At 35.3% G+C, this 15,976-nt stretch overlaps 1 protein-coding gene across 1 annotated transcript in view; it reads right to left on the bottom strand.

The window, feature by feature from the left end:
- LOC111046958 (mitogen-activated protein kinase-binding protein 1) overlaps window positions 1-15,976 on the bottom strand; it is a gene marked incomplete at its 5' end in the record, with an annotated part of 142,318 nt that overhangs the window by 7,344 nt on the left and 118,998 nt on the right. The window contains 1 exon segment of the mRNA XM_039443242.1: window positions 6,293-6,398. Within this exon segment, the coding sequence (XP_039299176.1) occupies window positions 6,293-6,398 (106 nt within the window).

The following is a 15,976-nucleotide window of genomic DNA, read 5'->3' as shown; positions in this document are numbered from 1 at the left end:
TAATATATACTATCAGAATGTACGTGGATTACAAACCAAATTAGCTGATTTTAGTCTCAATCTGCTTTATCTGCTGTGCTCATCAAATGCGGTTTTATACGATGAAATAACAATACGAGAATACAAATTAGTACTCAAAATACACGCCAACAATGTCAACAGCTGATTGGGATGGCTGCAAGATAATACGCAAAGTATTAAGAGTACACAAAGTAATACTTTGCACACTAGAGTGGAAAAGTGATTCTTTGCGTTCTGTAATCAGTGCAGGAATGGTCACTTTTCAAGGTAACTGTGGAAAAAGTCAATTTCAGTCTAGTTTGATACTTTCTGAACTGGAATATGTATACAAAATTGTTCGGACGTTATATCAATGTTGCTTTGTTGTCTGTCGTTGTGTGGTAGAGGGGGCAATTGAAGGGTGATGCGCATAGCATAATCGCCGCCAGTTGCCGATTGACAGCCAATCGAACAGCTCACTTCTCGTAATGTCGATTTTTGCAAAGTGATCTATTGATTATTTATTGTGATTTATTACAAGTGTCATCTCATCACATATCGTGATCTGGACCCGGGATCCTAGAAGCAAGGAGGATTTGGACATGAAGGTAGGCCTATGTTATTGTGCACTTAGCCATTTAAATTGTTCAACTTGCTACCCAATGCCAGAAACCCCAAAAAGTTCTCGATGTAATTGATACAGTCCACAAACCAGAGTGCTGTTTGAGCCAGCCTCTGTCGAATAAACATGGTCCAACCATCCGGATTGATTTGTTAATCGAATTTGAATAGGACATAAGTTTTGAAATATCGTCTAATAGGTTTGTTGTTTTTTATGCCTATTTTATTCTTGGTTTTTCTGTGTATATGGCTTGTTTTTGTCGTCATAGATGAATATATGCTTTATTTGTGGTATTCTTAAGAAATTTGGGCTCAATTTAAGTTGGAAATTTAAGTAGAACAAGTAATATTTTCGTAAGTAATATAAATAATTGTGTCGTAGTATTATTGCATAAGATTGTTGTATTGGCGCCACAAGGCTGGACTGGCAAGTTCGTGTCAATAAGTGGAGAAAGACTTATATGTCATCTAGCTGTAACAGTAACTGGAACTGTTATTTTTTTCAAAGGATACTTGCAGTTATTTGCATTGATTATTGTCATTACTTCGTTATTAAGAGCAGTTATTGTTTGTTCCAATGAGTATTGATACAGTATTATTAGCCTCGTAACCGATCATTCTCTACCGAGCATAAGTTGAAGTGCTGGCTAGGCTTGTATGATTAGATAAGCCAGCCATTGTTCGTTCAATTGTGTCGCCTGCTCTCGTGTTTTCCCTCTTATTCTTGTTTGGTTCTTTGTCTCACTCTCTCTCTCCACAAGAGCTCACTGTTATCGCCTCACTATGGGTGTTATCAAAGACTTGACGTTTCAAAGAGATGCATTAATTCGTAAAATAAAACGGATTAATGAAATTGCCGAAGCTGTCGAAAAGGATCCAAAGAATAAAAAAATGAAAAATTTATTGAAAGTTATGGGTGAGCATATCGATCACCACCAGGTGGAGTTCAATGATATAATAGATAAGATGCAGAGCTACTATAACAAACAAAATCCTCGATTGGAAACAACTGAACTTGAAATACTGATGAGCCAATTTGATGAGATGTATTTCAATGTCAAGGCTATTCTCGAAACCTTACCATCCACTCAAACAAATTTGAATATTGGTTCTTCCAATGTAGCTTCTTCACCTACAACTGGAAATATCTCGTCACTTGCCCTACCTAAGCTTCCTTTAATGACTTTTGATGGCAATTTGAAAATTTAGAGTCAATTTAAAGATTTATTCGAAGCCACGGTTCATAATAATGGTCAAATTGCTGACATACAAAAACATATGTATCTTAGGTCTGTACTGAGAGGCGATGCACTTTCAGTCATTTCTGTAGTCCCATTGACAAGTGATCATTATGCTGAGGCATGGAAAATATTATTGAATTGCTACAATGACTCTTACAAGCTGACTGACGCATACTTGCAAGCAATTTTTGATATGCCAGCAGTTAATAAGCAACCAGACTTGCTACGAAAATTCATCACTCATTTAGCTGAGTATATTGCAGCACTAAAACCAATTGGTCATTCAGTTAATGACTGGTCGATTCCGTTATTATTTGTCTTACGTAAAAAACTGACTGAAGAATTGAGAGAGAAGTGGCAGAGACTGCTAAGAAATGGAACAGTATCTGATTTGAAAAACTTCCAAATATTTTTGAATGATGAAGCTGTTATTTTGAAGGCTACCAAATCCACTGATTTATTGGGGTCATCTACATCGTCAGAAGCCTCCTCACGTAAGCAGTTTGGGAAATTGAAACCCACTATGGGAAATTACAAAGCTTCAGCTATGATTGTTAAATTGAAATCGGACGAGCTGAAATGTATTGAATGTAATAATTCTCATGAACTGGAAAATTGTGAAGTGTTCTTGAATCTCAAACTGTCTGATAGATTAAAACGTGTAAAAGAATGAAAACTATGTATATGCTGTTTATTGGCAGGGCACTTTATTAGAGATTGTAGAAGAAGGAAGCCGTGCAGTCACTGTAATTTGCGTCATCATTCGCTCCTCCATTTAGAGCCGAGACAGCCGCCTGTTGAAAACACCAACACATTGGTCAGTAATAAACAAATGAGCAGGGTAGACGTGCACGACGTCGCTGATCAAAGCCATCAAACATTTGTTACTGACTCAGCTAAGAAAGTATTTTCGAATGTAAATAGTTCCTTAGTATTGTTACCAACTGTTAAATTGGGAGTTCGATGTAATCAAGGCAATTATCATAAGGTCAAAGTGTTATTAGATAGTGCAAGCACCGAGTCATTTATTACAAGGCGATGCATGAAAAAACTGGGTTTAGTGGTACAGAAAACACACAGTTTGCCAATCTATGGATTATCTGATACTAAACTGGAAGTGACAGATGAAATTGCTAACTGTGAATTTGAAACACCGAACTCCCCTTCATTAAAAATTACCGCGTCGGGAGTCAACAAAATAGCAGCTACAAATCAGATAAAAAATGCGTACTGGGCACATATTGAAGGACTGGAGCTAGCAGATTCTGAATTTTTCCTTTCAGAGGAGGTTGATATTTTATTGGGTGCTGAATACTTCCCCTTCATTCTGACTGGAAGAAAGGTGATTGGTCCAGCGGGTACACCATCTGCCCTAGAAACTGTATGGGGCTACTGCCTGATGGGTAAGGTATCAGAGGAGAGTTCTACTATCTCAAATAATCTGTACATGTATTCCAATGCTAATTCAGAAGAGTTGGTGAAGCGATTTTGGGTCGTAGAAAAGCCACCTAGGACAAAAAAATTATTGGAAAGTGGAATGGCTTGTGAGGAGATATACAAATCAACTGTTTGTCGTTTGAATACTGGTAGATACATTGTAGAATTACCATCCAAGGAAACAAATACGAGTGAGATATCGGGATATCTTGAAGGTAACTAATTTCGGAGAAAATGTTTCCATGATTCGAGAAGAAGAATTGGGAGATAATTTAGAAGAAGTTCCAGGTAAACAAGATATAGCCTTCAACAGTTATTTACCGATCATCGGTAATTTAAGGAAAGAGTTAAAAGTGATTCATAGTCCACATGAAATCAAACCAATGGGAAGACCCATACCGAAAAAGAAAATTGGAGAAGATGTTTTTGAAAGGGAGAAACGAAATTTGGAAGAGTTAGATGATGATAGACAGAATAATGTTGAAATAAAATGGACAAAATCCGAAAAGGGAGAAGAAATGAAAGAGTACTCTAACAACTAAGTCGTATGGTGTATCATCATCGCCATTTCTTGCCATTTGTACTACGCATCAGTTTATTGAAGATGAAGAAAAAATGTTCCCTGCAGCTTCTGAAGCCTTACGGTTTTCTACTTACATGGATGATATAGTTACATCAGTCTCATCAATGGAAGCAACCAAGCAACTGCAGCTTACTGAATTGTTAAGCAAAGGGAAATTTGAATTGCTAAAGTGGGCCAGCAATCATTCTACCATTCTATCAAATCTCCCTCCAGAGCATTGCGCTATTGATGCAAAAGATTTCACTTTGGAGTCTGATAAAACCATTAAAATTCTCGGCTTCCAATCGAATCCAATTGGTTACTACCTCTTCTACAGGGTGAAGGTTCCATCCAGTCTAGCTACAAAACGAAATGTTTTATCAACTTTAGCACAAATTTTTGATCCATTAGGATATTTGACACCTTTCATGCTTACCTTCAAGAGTATAATTCAATATCTATGGCAATCGAGATGTGACTGGGATGATATAGCATCCGTGGAGGTAGTGAAGAAATGGGAGCTTTGTGTGGTTGTCCTAGTAGCTAGATTATTACATGAAGTTCAAGAAGTGCTTTCAAAAATTATAAACATAGATTATATTGCAGCTTGGACTTATTCAACTGTGGCAGTGAGTTGGATTCGGTCTTCACCTCATCGTTGGGCTATGTTTGTGGCAAATCGTGTAAGTCAAGTACAGGAACACCTGTCTACAGAGCAATTCAGATATGTGTCAACCGAATGTAATCCAGCTGATTGTGCTAGTCGAGGACTATTGCTCAATGAATTAATTGATAATTCTCTGTGGTGGAATGGTTCTGATTGGTTAGACAAACCACTGGACTGCTGGCAACACCAAACCCACGGTAATGATGATGAAAATTCCAAACAGATTGAATTGGAAGCAAGAAAAATAACTCTAGCAACACAGAGTAAAGACTCAGAGGAATCTATCCAATCGGTGAACTTGAGAAATCGATGGAGTTTACTCAAAAGAATTGTATCCTCATTCTGGTAACGTTGGAAATTGGAGTATGTATCTAGCTTGCAAACCCGAACAAAATTGTACAGAAAACATAGTAATGTTAACATTAGACGTATGGCTCTCTTAAAGGAAAGTAACCTACTCCCTCTTCACTGGAGGCTTGGTCGAATAACGAAGATATTCCCTGGACAGGATGGAATTGTGAGAGTGGTGGAGGTACAGACTGCAAAAGGAAGTCTCACTAGGGCTGTCAATAGGGTATGTCTCCTCCCTATTGATGAAGATTAGGCCTTATTGAAGGGAACTTCAATAAGTTTAGTGGTTAGTTTTTTTTGTTTCTCGTTTTATATGTGGGAAAGGTTCCCAAGTTGCTTGGTTGCTAAAATAAGAATTGACTAAAATAAAACTTTTTCAATCCTCTCAAATAGTCTGTATTTAACATGGATTAACTTACATAATTTTCATTCGTCAATTATAAATTTGTATAATTTGAAAAATACAGGACTATTCTAATTGATGGACCCATTTTTTTAAAATACATATTTATTAAAGTACTCATCACAAACTAATAATCTTTATACCGATGGGAATATAAAACGGTTTTTATATTTAGGGTTGCTTCCTATTCGACTAGGCAGCCAGAACGAGCAGCCAGCAGGTCACGCAGTCACTTGTGCTCTTTCTAGTCACGTCATTTGTCAGTTTTTCCAGTTGGCTGCCAAACCCGGCGACCACACCGGTACATAAAGCATGACCTGGCTGTCTACTCCAATAGGTAATTATTTTAAAATAAAAAGTTGGAATCTCCTCTTCCTGTTGGTGTAAAGATTGTTATTTTGGACTGATACTTTATGAATTCTTAAAAATGGGTCCATCATCTATAATAACCCTGTAAATTGCCTTTCGTAATCAATAGTTGTATTTTCTACATACATCATGAGTTCAGATACATAAATGAAAAAATAATAAAATGTCAAGTCAAAATTTACTTCAGTGAGATGCACTTAGAAATGTCAACATATCAAGAGCCACGAAAAATGTTGCAATATTCATTAAGGGCTCTTCAAAGTTCAATCATTTAAAAAAAATGTATGATACAATAACATCTACAGTCTTAATCTCTGAAATAAACTCTTCAATGCAACCAATCTTATTATTTCAAATAATTAGATTATGAGGCTAGAAAAATAATCATACCACTGCTGACGAATCATAAGACTTGAATCGGAGGGAAACGTTTAAAATCTTCAAGTTTCTGTCGTGATTATGATTGGCAAAAAATGAATATTCTATTTATGTCTATTTCTACTGTTGGTATCGAATTTTACTTGACCAAAATTGTCACAAGAACAAGTTGGAAGCAGGTTTAACTTAAGCTGGAAGATGATTACACGACAATGTGCTATCATTTTTAAATTCATAAACAATAGATTAAAATGCATACTCACTTGATTCTGTCTTGACTTGAGCTTCGAGTCCTCGTGGCGACAGGAGCACCGCCTTTTCCCTCCTCAGAACTAGTGTCCTCATTTTCAACTGCTTGACTAAGATTCACTACAAACATTAGAACAATATCTTCAAATAACAATATATTGATATCTTCAAGAAGATCATGGAAAGACTTTATGTGTTGAACAGTGTGTTGTTGAGTTGACTGAGAAGACTTTTTAGATATATAGGAAAACAATTAAGTGAAAAATACCTGCTGTGTGCGTTCTATATAGTTACCACATTGACCAGTCTATCTGTCAGGACTTTATGAAAGGGTTATTTTATTTGAAAAAGCAAGAATGTTGAAAAGGAACTGAATTTCATGTTTATATTGATAGAAAAAACAGGTAACATTGACCCTCCGATACACACGGATGAACTGGGAGATCAGAGAGAGGGTTTTGGGTTGTAAAACCCCCGGGAGTAGCAGCACTGAATTCAGTGGTCTATTACCATCTGTAGTGTTTGTTTTCTGACTTTTATTCGATGAGATCATGACATTTGAAATTTCAGATTTCTTCATTTTTTATTAGCCTATATATTTCTGTTTAATACCAATTATAAAAGACTATTCCTAATACCATTCCTATTGTAGTGTCCTACTACCATTAATTATCATTTTACGTCTGTAAGTAATATTTCTTGTGACTAATGATTATTATTGCTCTTTTTCTTTGTTTTGGTAATATGTTATGGTTTAGTGCTTATTTTTGGTTGAAATTGTTTTGTTCTTCAATGATGTTTTATCATTGTCATATCTATTATTGTATATTTAAGTTTATGGAATAGTAGAGAACTCGATCCTCGCACACAGGCTTTGCCCATGTGAGGAACCTTCTTCAAGTTTTGTATATGTATATTGTTTGTACTTTCTAAGAAGAAGAATAAAGATAATTCCAATTCAATTCAATTTCAATTCCTTCGTTATATTTTCTCCACCATATATTTATGATAGTAAAAAGTTGATACTACATAGGGGACGGATACGTCAATGTTTTTTTATTGAGTCAAACGAAAAACGCGGAGGTTGAAGCTTGGCAATCCAGCTTGCATATCTGTATCATAGACTGTGTCCAGTTCAGTAAAAATATTCTTCCCATGAGTTCTAATGAAACTGTTCATAATCGCTTGACCTGACTGAGTAGGAATATTCCAATTGGAACGTGAGGGAAAAATATTTTCACTGAACTGGACAAGGACTCTAATACTGATATGTGGCAATCCAGCTTACCACTCGTTCATCCCGTGAAATTTTTTTGCTGGCTACGTGTGAAACTCTCATAGAGTTTCAGCTCTAACAATAGAGGGATGACATCATAAACCACAAGTTGGAACAGACCTGTCAGTTCATGTGTAGTAGGATAAGGACCCATTTATAACTTCCCTTCAATCTCGAATTGACAAACTTGAGAGGAAAATACGTGAAAGTGAGCAATGGGAATGGGGACATGAGAAGAATGAACTTAATTCCACTGTTATTCAATTTGAAGACATTAATAGATGTTTTGGAGGCAGAAAATACATTTTCAAGGTGGAAGAATAGCATGTTTAAGTCTGAGCTTACTTTTTCAATTTCAATTTTAAATTTATTTATTCCACACACAATACAAGTTTGATACATATTAACAAAAGAATACATGCAAACATCATCTATGTTTAAGGAGGAGTCTATCTATGTTAAAGGAGTAGCCTACAAGGTAAAACCTGTGCGTAGACCTAAGTTGCAAAAAATATTTATTCAATATAAACTAAGAACTTACAACCAAATTAAGAACAAGGATTCGTGGAAATTACACACAAAATATAATTTTGTAGATTAGTAAATGATAAAATTTGATAAAAGTTAATGACACACAATAATTTATTATTCTATAATTGAAAAAAAGAAAAACAAGAAACAGTAGGTACCTAGAAGATTTTTTCTTCAATTTTATTTGATCTTATCCATTCCTCAATCTCGCAATTAAGGTTTTTGCTCCGGCTCATATTGGAAACAAAATGAGTAGGAACAAGATTTATCAGCCTCTGCGATAAGTAAATGAATTGTCTTCTACATACATTCAAATCCATCCTCTCTTGATGGTTACTCTAGTAGAACGTAAATTTAAATTCAAGTGGCTTTCACGAAGAAGGAATTTATTTTTATTCATTTTAATGTATATTATCAAGTTTTTTATGTACAGCTGTCGAACAGTTAGTACTTTGAATTCGCTTGTAGGGTAAAGTCAGGATACTGATCTAAGAAACTTTTCTAAGCAGGTCGTACTCAATACAGTAAGATCTCATTACTTAATACAGTAATACCTTTCCTACTCGTTACTCTCGATATTTTGATATCATTCATAAATAAACCTACTAGAATAAATAGTTATGAAACCAACACAACGTCCTCGGATCGGTAAACGGAAAAAAGGAATTTATGGAAAGGAAACTGACTTGGATTCGGAAACGGATAGATCTAGTGATATTAAGATAGGTACATGGAATGTACGGACAATGATGAAGCCTGGGAAAATGAAAGAGATAATGAATGAGATAGAGAATGCAAAAATAGATATTGTTGCGCTCCAGGAAATGAGATGGCAGGGACAAGGAAGGATTGATAAAAGGAAATGCTCAATTGTGTACAGTGGTTCAGATGAAAGAAAATGAATTTTAGGCACCGGATTCTTGATAAGCAAGAGCGTGAAAAGGAGTTTATTAGAAGTCGAGCCTGTAAATGAGAGAATATGTAGATTGAGAATTAAAGGTAAATTCCGGAATATTTCATTAATATCGGTACATGCTCCTACAGAAGATAAGGGTGAAGAAGAAAAACAACAATTTTATGATGGGCTTGAAAAAGTGTGCGATGGAATTCCTAGGTATGATATACTGGTGGTCCTAGGAGATTTTAATGCTAAGATAGGAAAAGAAGATGAATTGAAAGGCATTGCAGGGAAAAATAGCATCCATGAGATAACAAGTAAGAATGGATGGCTATTAGCAAATTTCGCAGCCAGGACAAATATGTATATTAAGAGCACACACTTCCCTCATAAGAGAATACATCTTGGTACATGGAAATCGCCAGATGGTAGAACGATTAATCAAATTGATCATGTGGTAATAAGGAAAATATTCGCATCCTCCATAATAGACACTAGAAGCTGTAGAGGGCCAAATTGTGACTCGGATCACTATTTAGTGAAGGCAGTCCTCAGAGAGAAAATAAGTGAATCGGTAAATGAAGTGGCAAAGGAAATTCTAGGGCAGGTGAATAGAGCGGGTAGAACAGAATGGTTTGATGATGAGTGCAGAGTAGCTATAGAAAGAAAGAACGCTGCTCGTATGAAGATGATACAAAAAGAAACCAGAATGAACTTTAAAAATTACAAGAACGAAAGGAGAATGGCTGATAAAATCTGTAGAAGAAAAAAGAGAGAAAATGAAGCGCGATTTGGAATATATTGAGGAAATGAGTAGAGTGAGTGAAACCAAGAAGTTCTACTTGGCGTTAAATAAAATGAGGAAAGGATTCCAACCAAGAATGATGGTATACCGTGGAAAGGATGGGAAAGTGGTTAGTGAGGAAAGCATGATGGATAGATGGGCAGAATATTTTGAGGAGACTCTGAACCGTGCACATATTGAAGATATTGATGAAATACAAGTACAAATAGAAAACGATGTTACTAATCCTCCAACAATCCAAGAGATAATGCAGGTGGCAAAACAAATGAAAAATGGTAAGGCACCAGGAGAGGATGCTATCATGGCAGAAATGATCAAAGAAGGAGGACAAACTCTTTTCGAAAGTTTGCATTACCTGATAGGTCTAATATGGAGAGAGGAAGTGATGCCTGAAGAATGGAGAGGGGGTATTATTCATCCGATTCTCAAGGGAGGAGACAAAATGGAGTGCCAGAATTATAGAGGGATTACCCTATTGAATGTTGTATATAAGATTTTCTCTGCAATCATAAGAAATAGACTGGAGCCATATTCAGAAAATATACTTGGTGAATACCAGTGTGGCTTTCGCAGAGATAGGGGTACAACTGACCAGATTTTTGTAATAAAACAAATAATAGAAAATTCTATGAGCATGTAATAGATGTGCACTGCCTTTTCATTGATTTTAAGCAAGCCTTTGATAGTCTCATCAGGCCTAAGCTGTGTCAGATACTCAAGGGTTTTGGTATTCCGAGTAAGCTTGTTAACCTCATCACAATGATAATGGCTGCTACTACAGCCAAAGTGAAGATGGGAAATAGGCTGAGCAGAAGCTTTCATTTTAATGCTGGTGTAAAGCAGGGTGATGGGCTCTCAGCAGTACTGTTCGACATTGCTCTCCAGAAAGCTATTGAAAGGGTGGATCAGAGAGGTACCATATTCAACAAGATGCATCAAGTATGTGCATATGCGGATGACGTGGTAATAATGGCTAGAAGTGTGGCATGCTTGAAAGAAGTTTATAAAATCCTGGAAATTGAAGCACAAAAAGTTGGACTGGTTGTAAATGAGAACAAGAGTAAATATCTGTGTGTGTCAGCAGTCAAGTCCAGAGTACCAAGAAATATCTACGTGAATAACAAAAAGTTTGCAGGTGTAGAGAACTTCAAGTATCTAGGATGCCCAATAAATGCCACAGGTAATAATGCTTATATAAAATAAAGGATTCAAGCAGCTAATAGGGCCTAACATTGGTGCGTCCAGTGGCAACATATGCGGCAGAAACTTGGGTGATGAATATGGCTGACGAAAATGCGTTAAAAATCTTTGAAAGATCCATACTAAGAAGAATTTACGGTCCCGTTCAGGTTAATGATCAGCAATGGCGAATAAGAAAAAATGAAGAAATAGAAGCATTAATAAGAGGAGAAAATATAGTACGCTTCATTAAGGCCCAAAGAATAAGGTGGTTGGGGCATGTGATGAGGATCAGTGAGGCTAGAATGCCTAATATAGTTTTTAATAGCAAGTTGCACAGCAGACGAAAGAAAGGTAGGCCAAGAAACAGGTGGGTGGACCAAGTGATGGATGACCTGAGAAAGATGGGGGTGAGAGGATGGAAGGAAAGAGCCATGAACAGGGAAGAATGGAGGCGTGTTGTGAAGGAGGCCAGAGCTCACCTAGGGCTGTAGCGCCGGATAAAGAAAGATTAGAATAAATAATGGATCAGAGTCATGTATAGATCATATTTTTCAAAAACTCCACCTTTAATTCTAATAATGTAATAAGTGGACATCAGCAGATCTCTCCAATCTACCTGAACGAGAGCTTATGTCCCGAAAGAAGACGTCTCCTAGCGTTGGCGAAAAAGGCTAAAGGTGAGGGAAATTTCAAGTACTTGTGGGTGCGAAATGGCAAGGTGCTAGCTAGGCGCATGGATGGACAACCTGTAATTGTCATAGAGACCGTCCAGGACTTGAACAAGTTAGTTGACACGTCCAAGTAGTACAAATATTGTTAATAATGATGATAATGGTTTTTCCCTATTTCTTTTTTTCATTCTATTATTATTATTCTTTTATTTTTCCATGAACTTACTGTACTTTAAGACTATGATATTCTTAATTTTTCAAATCTCAGTTACATGCTTTCAACGCTATAGACTACATTTATTTATTTATACTACATGTGTTTTTGTGCATTTATCTTAGATTTTTTAAATTTAATTACCACCTATTTTGATGGTTTTTAATGGAAGACGGTGATAAATCTTTTCTATGTTTGCACTTGAATATCAGGAGTATGAGGGAAAATTTTGATTCATTACTACTAGAACTGAGCCTATTGGATTCTCTTCCATATGTTGTTGTATTGAGCGAAATTTGGATTTATGATCATGAAATAGATTTTTTTTAAAATAGATGGCTATATATGTTATGCAAACTGCAACAATTCTTATAGAGCAGGGGGAGTTGCTGTTTATGTCAAGAAAGAGTTAAGAGTAGATTTTGAGAAGCTCAACTTAAATTCGGCTGATGGAATTAAATTGCATTGTAATATAAACAATTTTGATATATGTCTTTTGGCATTCTATAGATTTACGGGAGTTGAAATAGACTCTTTTTTAAACGAACTGAGCGACACTTTAGTCAAAACAGAAAACGAATTCGTTATCATCACTGGAGATATGAACATAGATTTAACAAGTCCCGCTGCTATAGTGGATAGATATAAATACATTTTGAATAGTCAAGGTTTTGATTCATACATAAACGAACCCACAAGAATAACAGACAGGTCATCATCTTGTTTGGATCATTTATTCATTCGTGCAAGCTCCAGAATACAAAACATAATGAATTTTAAAGGCGTAGTCTGTCATAATGACATATCAGATCACTCTATGGTGGAATTATTCACTGATATTTTAGAAAATACTACTTCGAACACCATACATTATAAAAAAATTGATGAAAATGAATTTGCGAAGTTAGTTATGAACTGTGACTGGTCTGATATTTATAGATGCACCAGCGTGGATATAGCTTTTAATTATTTCATTAACAAATTAAAAGAATGTATGGATAAATCTTCGAAAGACGAAACAAGATTATCTAATAGGGTTAAATTTCGAAAGGCTTGGATGAATCACAATTTATTCAGGAAAATTCAAAACAAAAATGCTCTAGCTAAAAAATTTTTCAAGGATCCCAGAAATGAAAATTTAAAATTAGAATACAATACTTTGCGTAACATCTTAAAGAAAGAGATCATTGAAACGAAAGAGAAATTTTATCTCGATACCTATCACAAACTGAAAAACAATACGAAGGAGAGCTGGCGTATCGTCGACTCTCTTATCGGTATGAGGAAGAAGACCACCGATATTAAGCAAATAACAAATGCTAGAGGTGAAACTATTACAGATAAAGCAGAGATAGCTAATGAATTCAATAACTTTTTCACAAATTTAGTCTCAGATCATAATTCTACGACATCCGAAGCTGATTACATCATATATAACAATACATTCACTGAAAATCGACCCAGATCTTCCCTATTCTTTACGCCGACATCTCCATCTGAGATACAGAAAATAATTAATGGATTTAAAAGTAGAAAATCGCCGGGTAAAGATGGGATTACAACATCAATAATTAAAGCTGCAAAAGAACCTCTCTCAAAAATTCTATCTTATATATACAATTTGAGTTTTTTAACAGGGACATATCCATGTCAACTCAAAGAGAGTGTTGTAATAACCATATTTAAAGGAGGAGACACAAAATTAATGAATAATTACAGACCCATAGCTTTATTATCTGTCTTTTCAAAAATTTTAGAAAAAATAGTCAAGAACAGATTACAGAATTATCTTAAATCTATTAAATTTTATAGCAACAACCAATTTGGGTTCAGGGCTGGGTTTAAAACGGAAGATGCTATGAAAAGGGTGATTTCTAAATTTTTTATTGGTGTGAACGAGAGTAAAAAAGTCGCAGGTTTATTCCTGGACATCAGGAAAGCTCTCGACTGTGTCAATCACGGAAAGTTACTGAGAAAACTGTATGATGCTGGCGTAAGGGGTGTATGTAATAGCTGGTTTGAGAGCTTTCTATCGGGACGTTCTCAGCGAGTTAATGTGGGGGGTTCCTTGAGTAATTCAGCTATCATAAAAAATGGCGTGCCTCAAGGGTCAGCTCTTTCAAGTGAACTTTTTCTTGTTTATATCAATGACCTCTGCAATGGTAACTTCAAAGGCACTCTCACTTCTTATGCCGATGATACTGCTCTATGCTACACCACAGATTCAGAACCACAACTACAAACAAATATACTTGAAGACCTAAAACTAATCAATATTTGGCTCCGTTACAACTATTTACAACTAAATATCGATAAATCAAAAATACTCAGGATTGATCTGCGGCCGCAACCAATTCCTCTATGTCTACCATTCCATAGCCCAGATTGTGATAATAGGGATAACTGTGACTGCAGACTAATCACTGAAGCAAAATCCCTTAAATACTTAGGATTAACATTGGACTCGCAATTGAACTGGAACGAACATATACAGAATCTAAAAAAACAATTAGTCATAGCATGCAGGAAATTTTACTTTTTGAGAAATCTTTGTCCTGACCATGTTTTAACCATGTTGTATCATGCACTAGTAGAGAGCAGGCTACAGTATGGCATTGCAATGTGGGGAGGGGCTTACATAACAACACTCAATCCCTTAGTAGTAGGCCAGAAATTCATAATGAGAGTGATAAGTAGGAAACCAGCTCGACATCATTCCCTCATTCTATTCAGAGATAGAAATATCTTACCATTAAGGTATTTATATTTTCACAAAGTGCTAGAACTATTTTACAAAAAAAGCGGCCAAGATCTCAATGAATTCATCTATGAAGTACGTCACCCAATGCTACGTACAGGAGGGTACTTTATTCCGCCTCGTCCAAGAAAGGAAAAATTCAGGAGATTCTTTCTATATGTCGCTCCTCGTATTTTCAACCTTTTGCCTAGTGAAATAAAGGATGCATTACGCTTGAATAGATTCAGACACTTGACCAAGAGTTGGCTATTGGAGAGGAATGAAGTGGAAACATTGTTTCAATAAATTTTATCTCAGTAGATTATTTTAGTAATTTTATTATGTATGTATGGCATTTCAACACGCTCAAATTACCAGATTGCATTATTTAAGCTCAAGAGTTCAATTCAGCTAAATTTATTTCTTATATTTCATAGCTTTATCTAATTACAGTTTTATTTTACATTCTCTCTCATTATTGTTCAGATTTTAACTTGATAGTTTCTAGTACTAGATCTGTTCATATTTACTATTCATATTGAAGGCATTATATTTATAGTTTATATCTACGTTTCTATTCATGCAGAGCTCTGCTGTTTTATTTTTGTTTAATTCTTATATTTGTTTAACACTGTAACCATACTATTCAAAGAGAATAAAAAATGCATATGGAACATGAACGACCCCACACTGTAGTAACTCAGGGGTTGTTAAAAGCAATATTTTTCCACTATTTTCAGTTATACATTGTAATATATTGTAATTTAATGTATTTTTTGGAAGAATAAATTTCAATTTCAATTTCAATTTCAATTTCAAGTTCAATAATAAAAACAAATATTACAGATCACTTTTGTGCCAGCATCCACATAGATCTAAACACAGACCTGTCAAATTCTGTAAAACCTAATCCTTCATTTACAAAAATAGACTATAATAAATTGTTACTCTCAATAGAAACAGAAAAGTGGGATGACTTATTAGAAGCAAATCTCCACGTTAACGATCAAATGAGCATGTTCACAGACAAGATATCTAATCACATTGAACACGCTACTGTCAGAGTAAACATTCCTCATAGACTCCAAACCTCTCAAACCTTGGATCACACGTGGCCTTATAAATTAAATTAGAAGACGTGACAAAATGTTTAAAACACTGACAAAACAGCCTTTTAATACAATTTTGAAAGAGGAATATATTGCTTATAGAAATTTTCTCAATTAATTACTAAAACAAAGTAATGTAGTTACTATAAAAACAAAATTAATCAAAATAAAAATAATACTAAAAAAATTTGGGAAACATTGAATGAAATGTTGGGAAGGAAAAGAAGTACACAATTTCTTGAACTGGATGCCGATGTACTAAATCAACATTTTGT

The sequence above is a fragment of the Nilaparvata lugens genome, chromosome X, assembly GCF_014356525.2.
Source record: "Nilaparvata lugens isolate BPH chromosome X, ASM1435652v1, whole genome shotgun sequence".
Lineage (NCBI taxonomy): Eukaryota > Metazoa > Arthropoda > Insecta > Hemiptera > Delphacidae > Nilaparvata > Nilaparvata lugens.
Note: the sequence above shows the minus strand (reverse complement) of the source record. Positions and strands in the feature narration are given on the sequence as shown.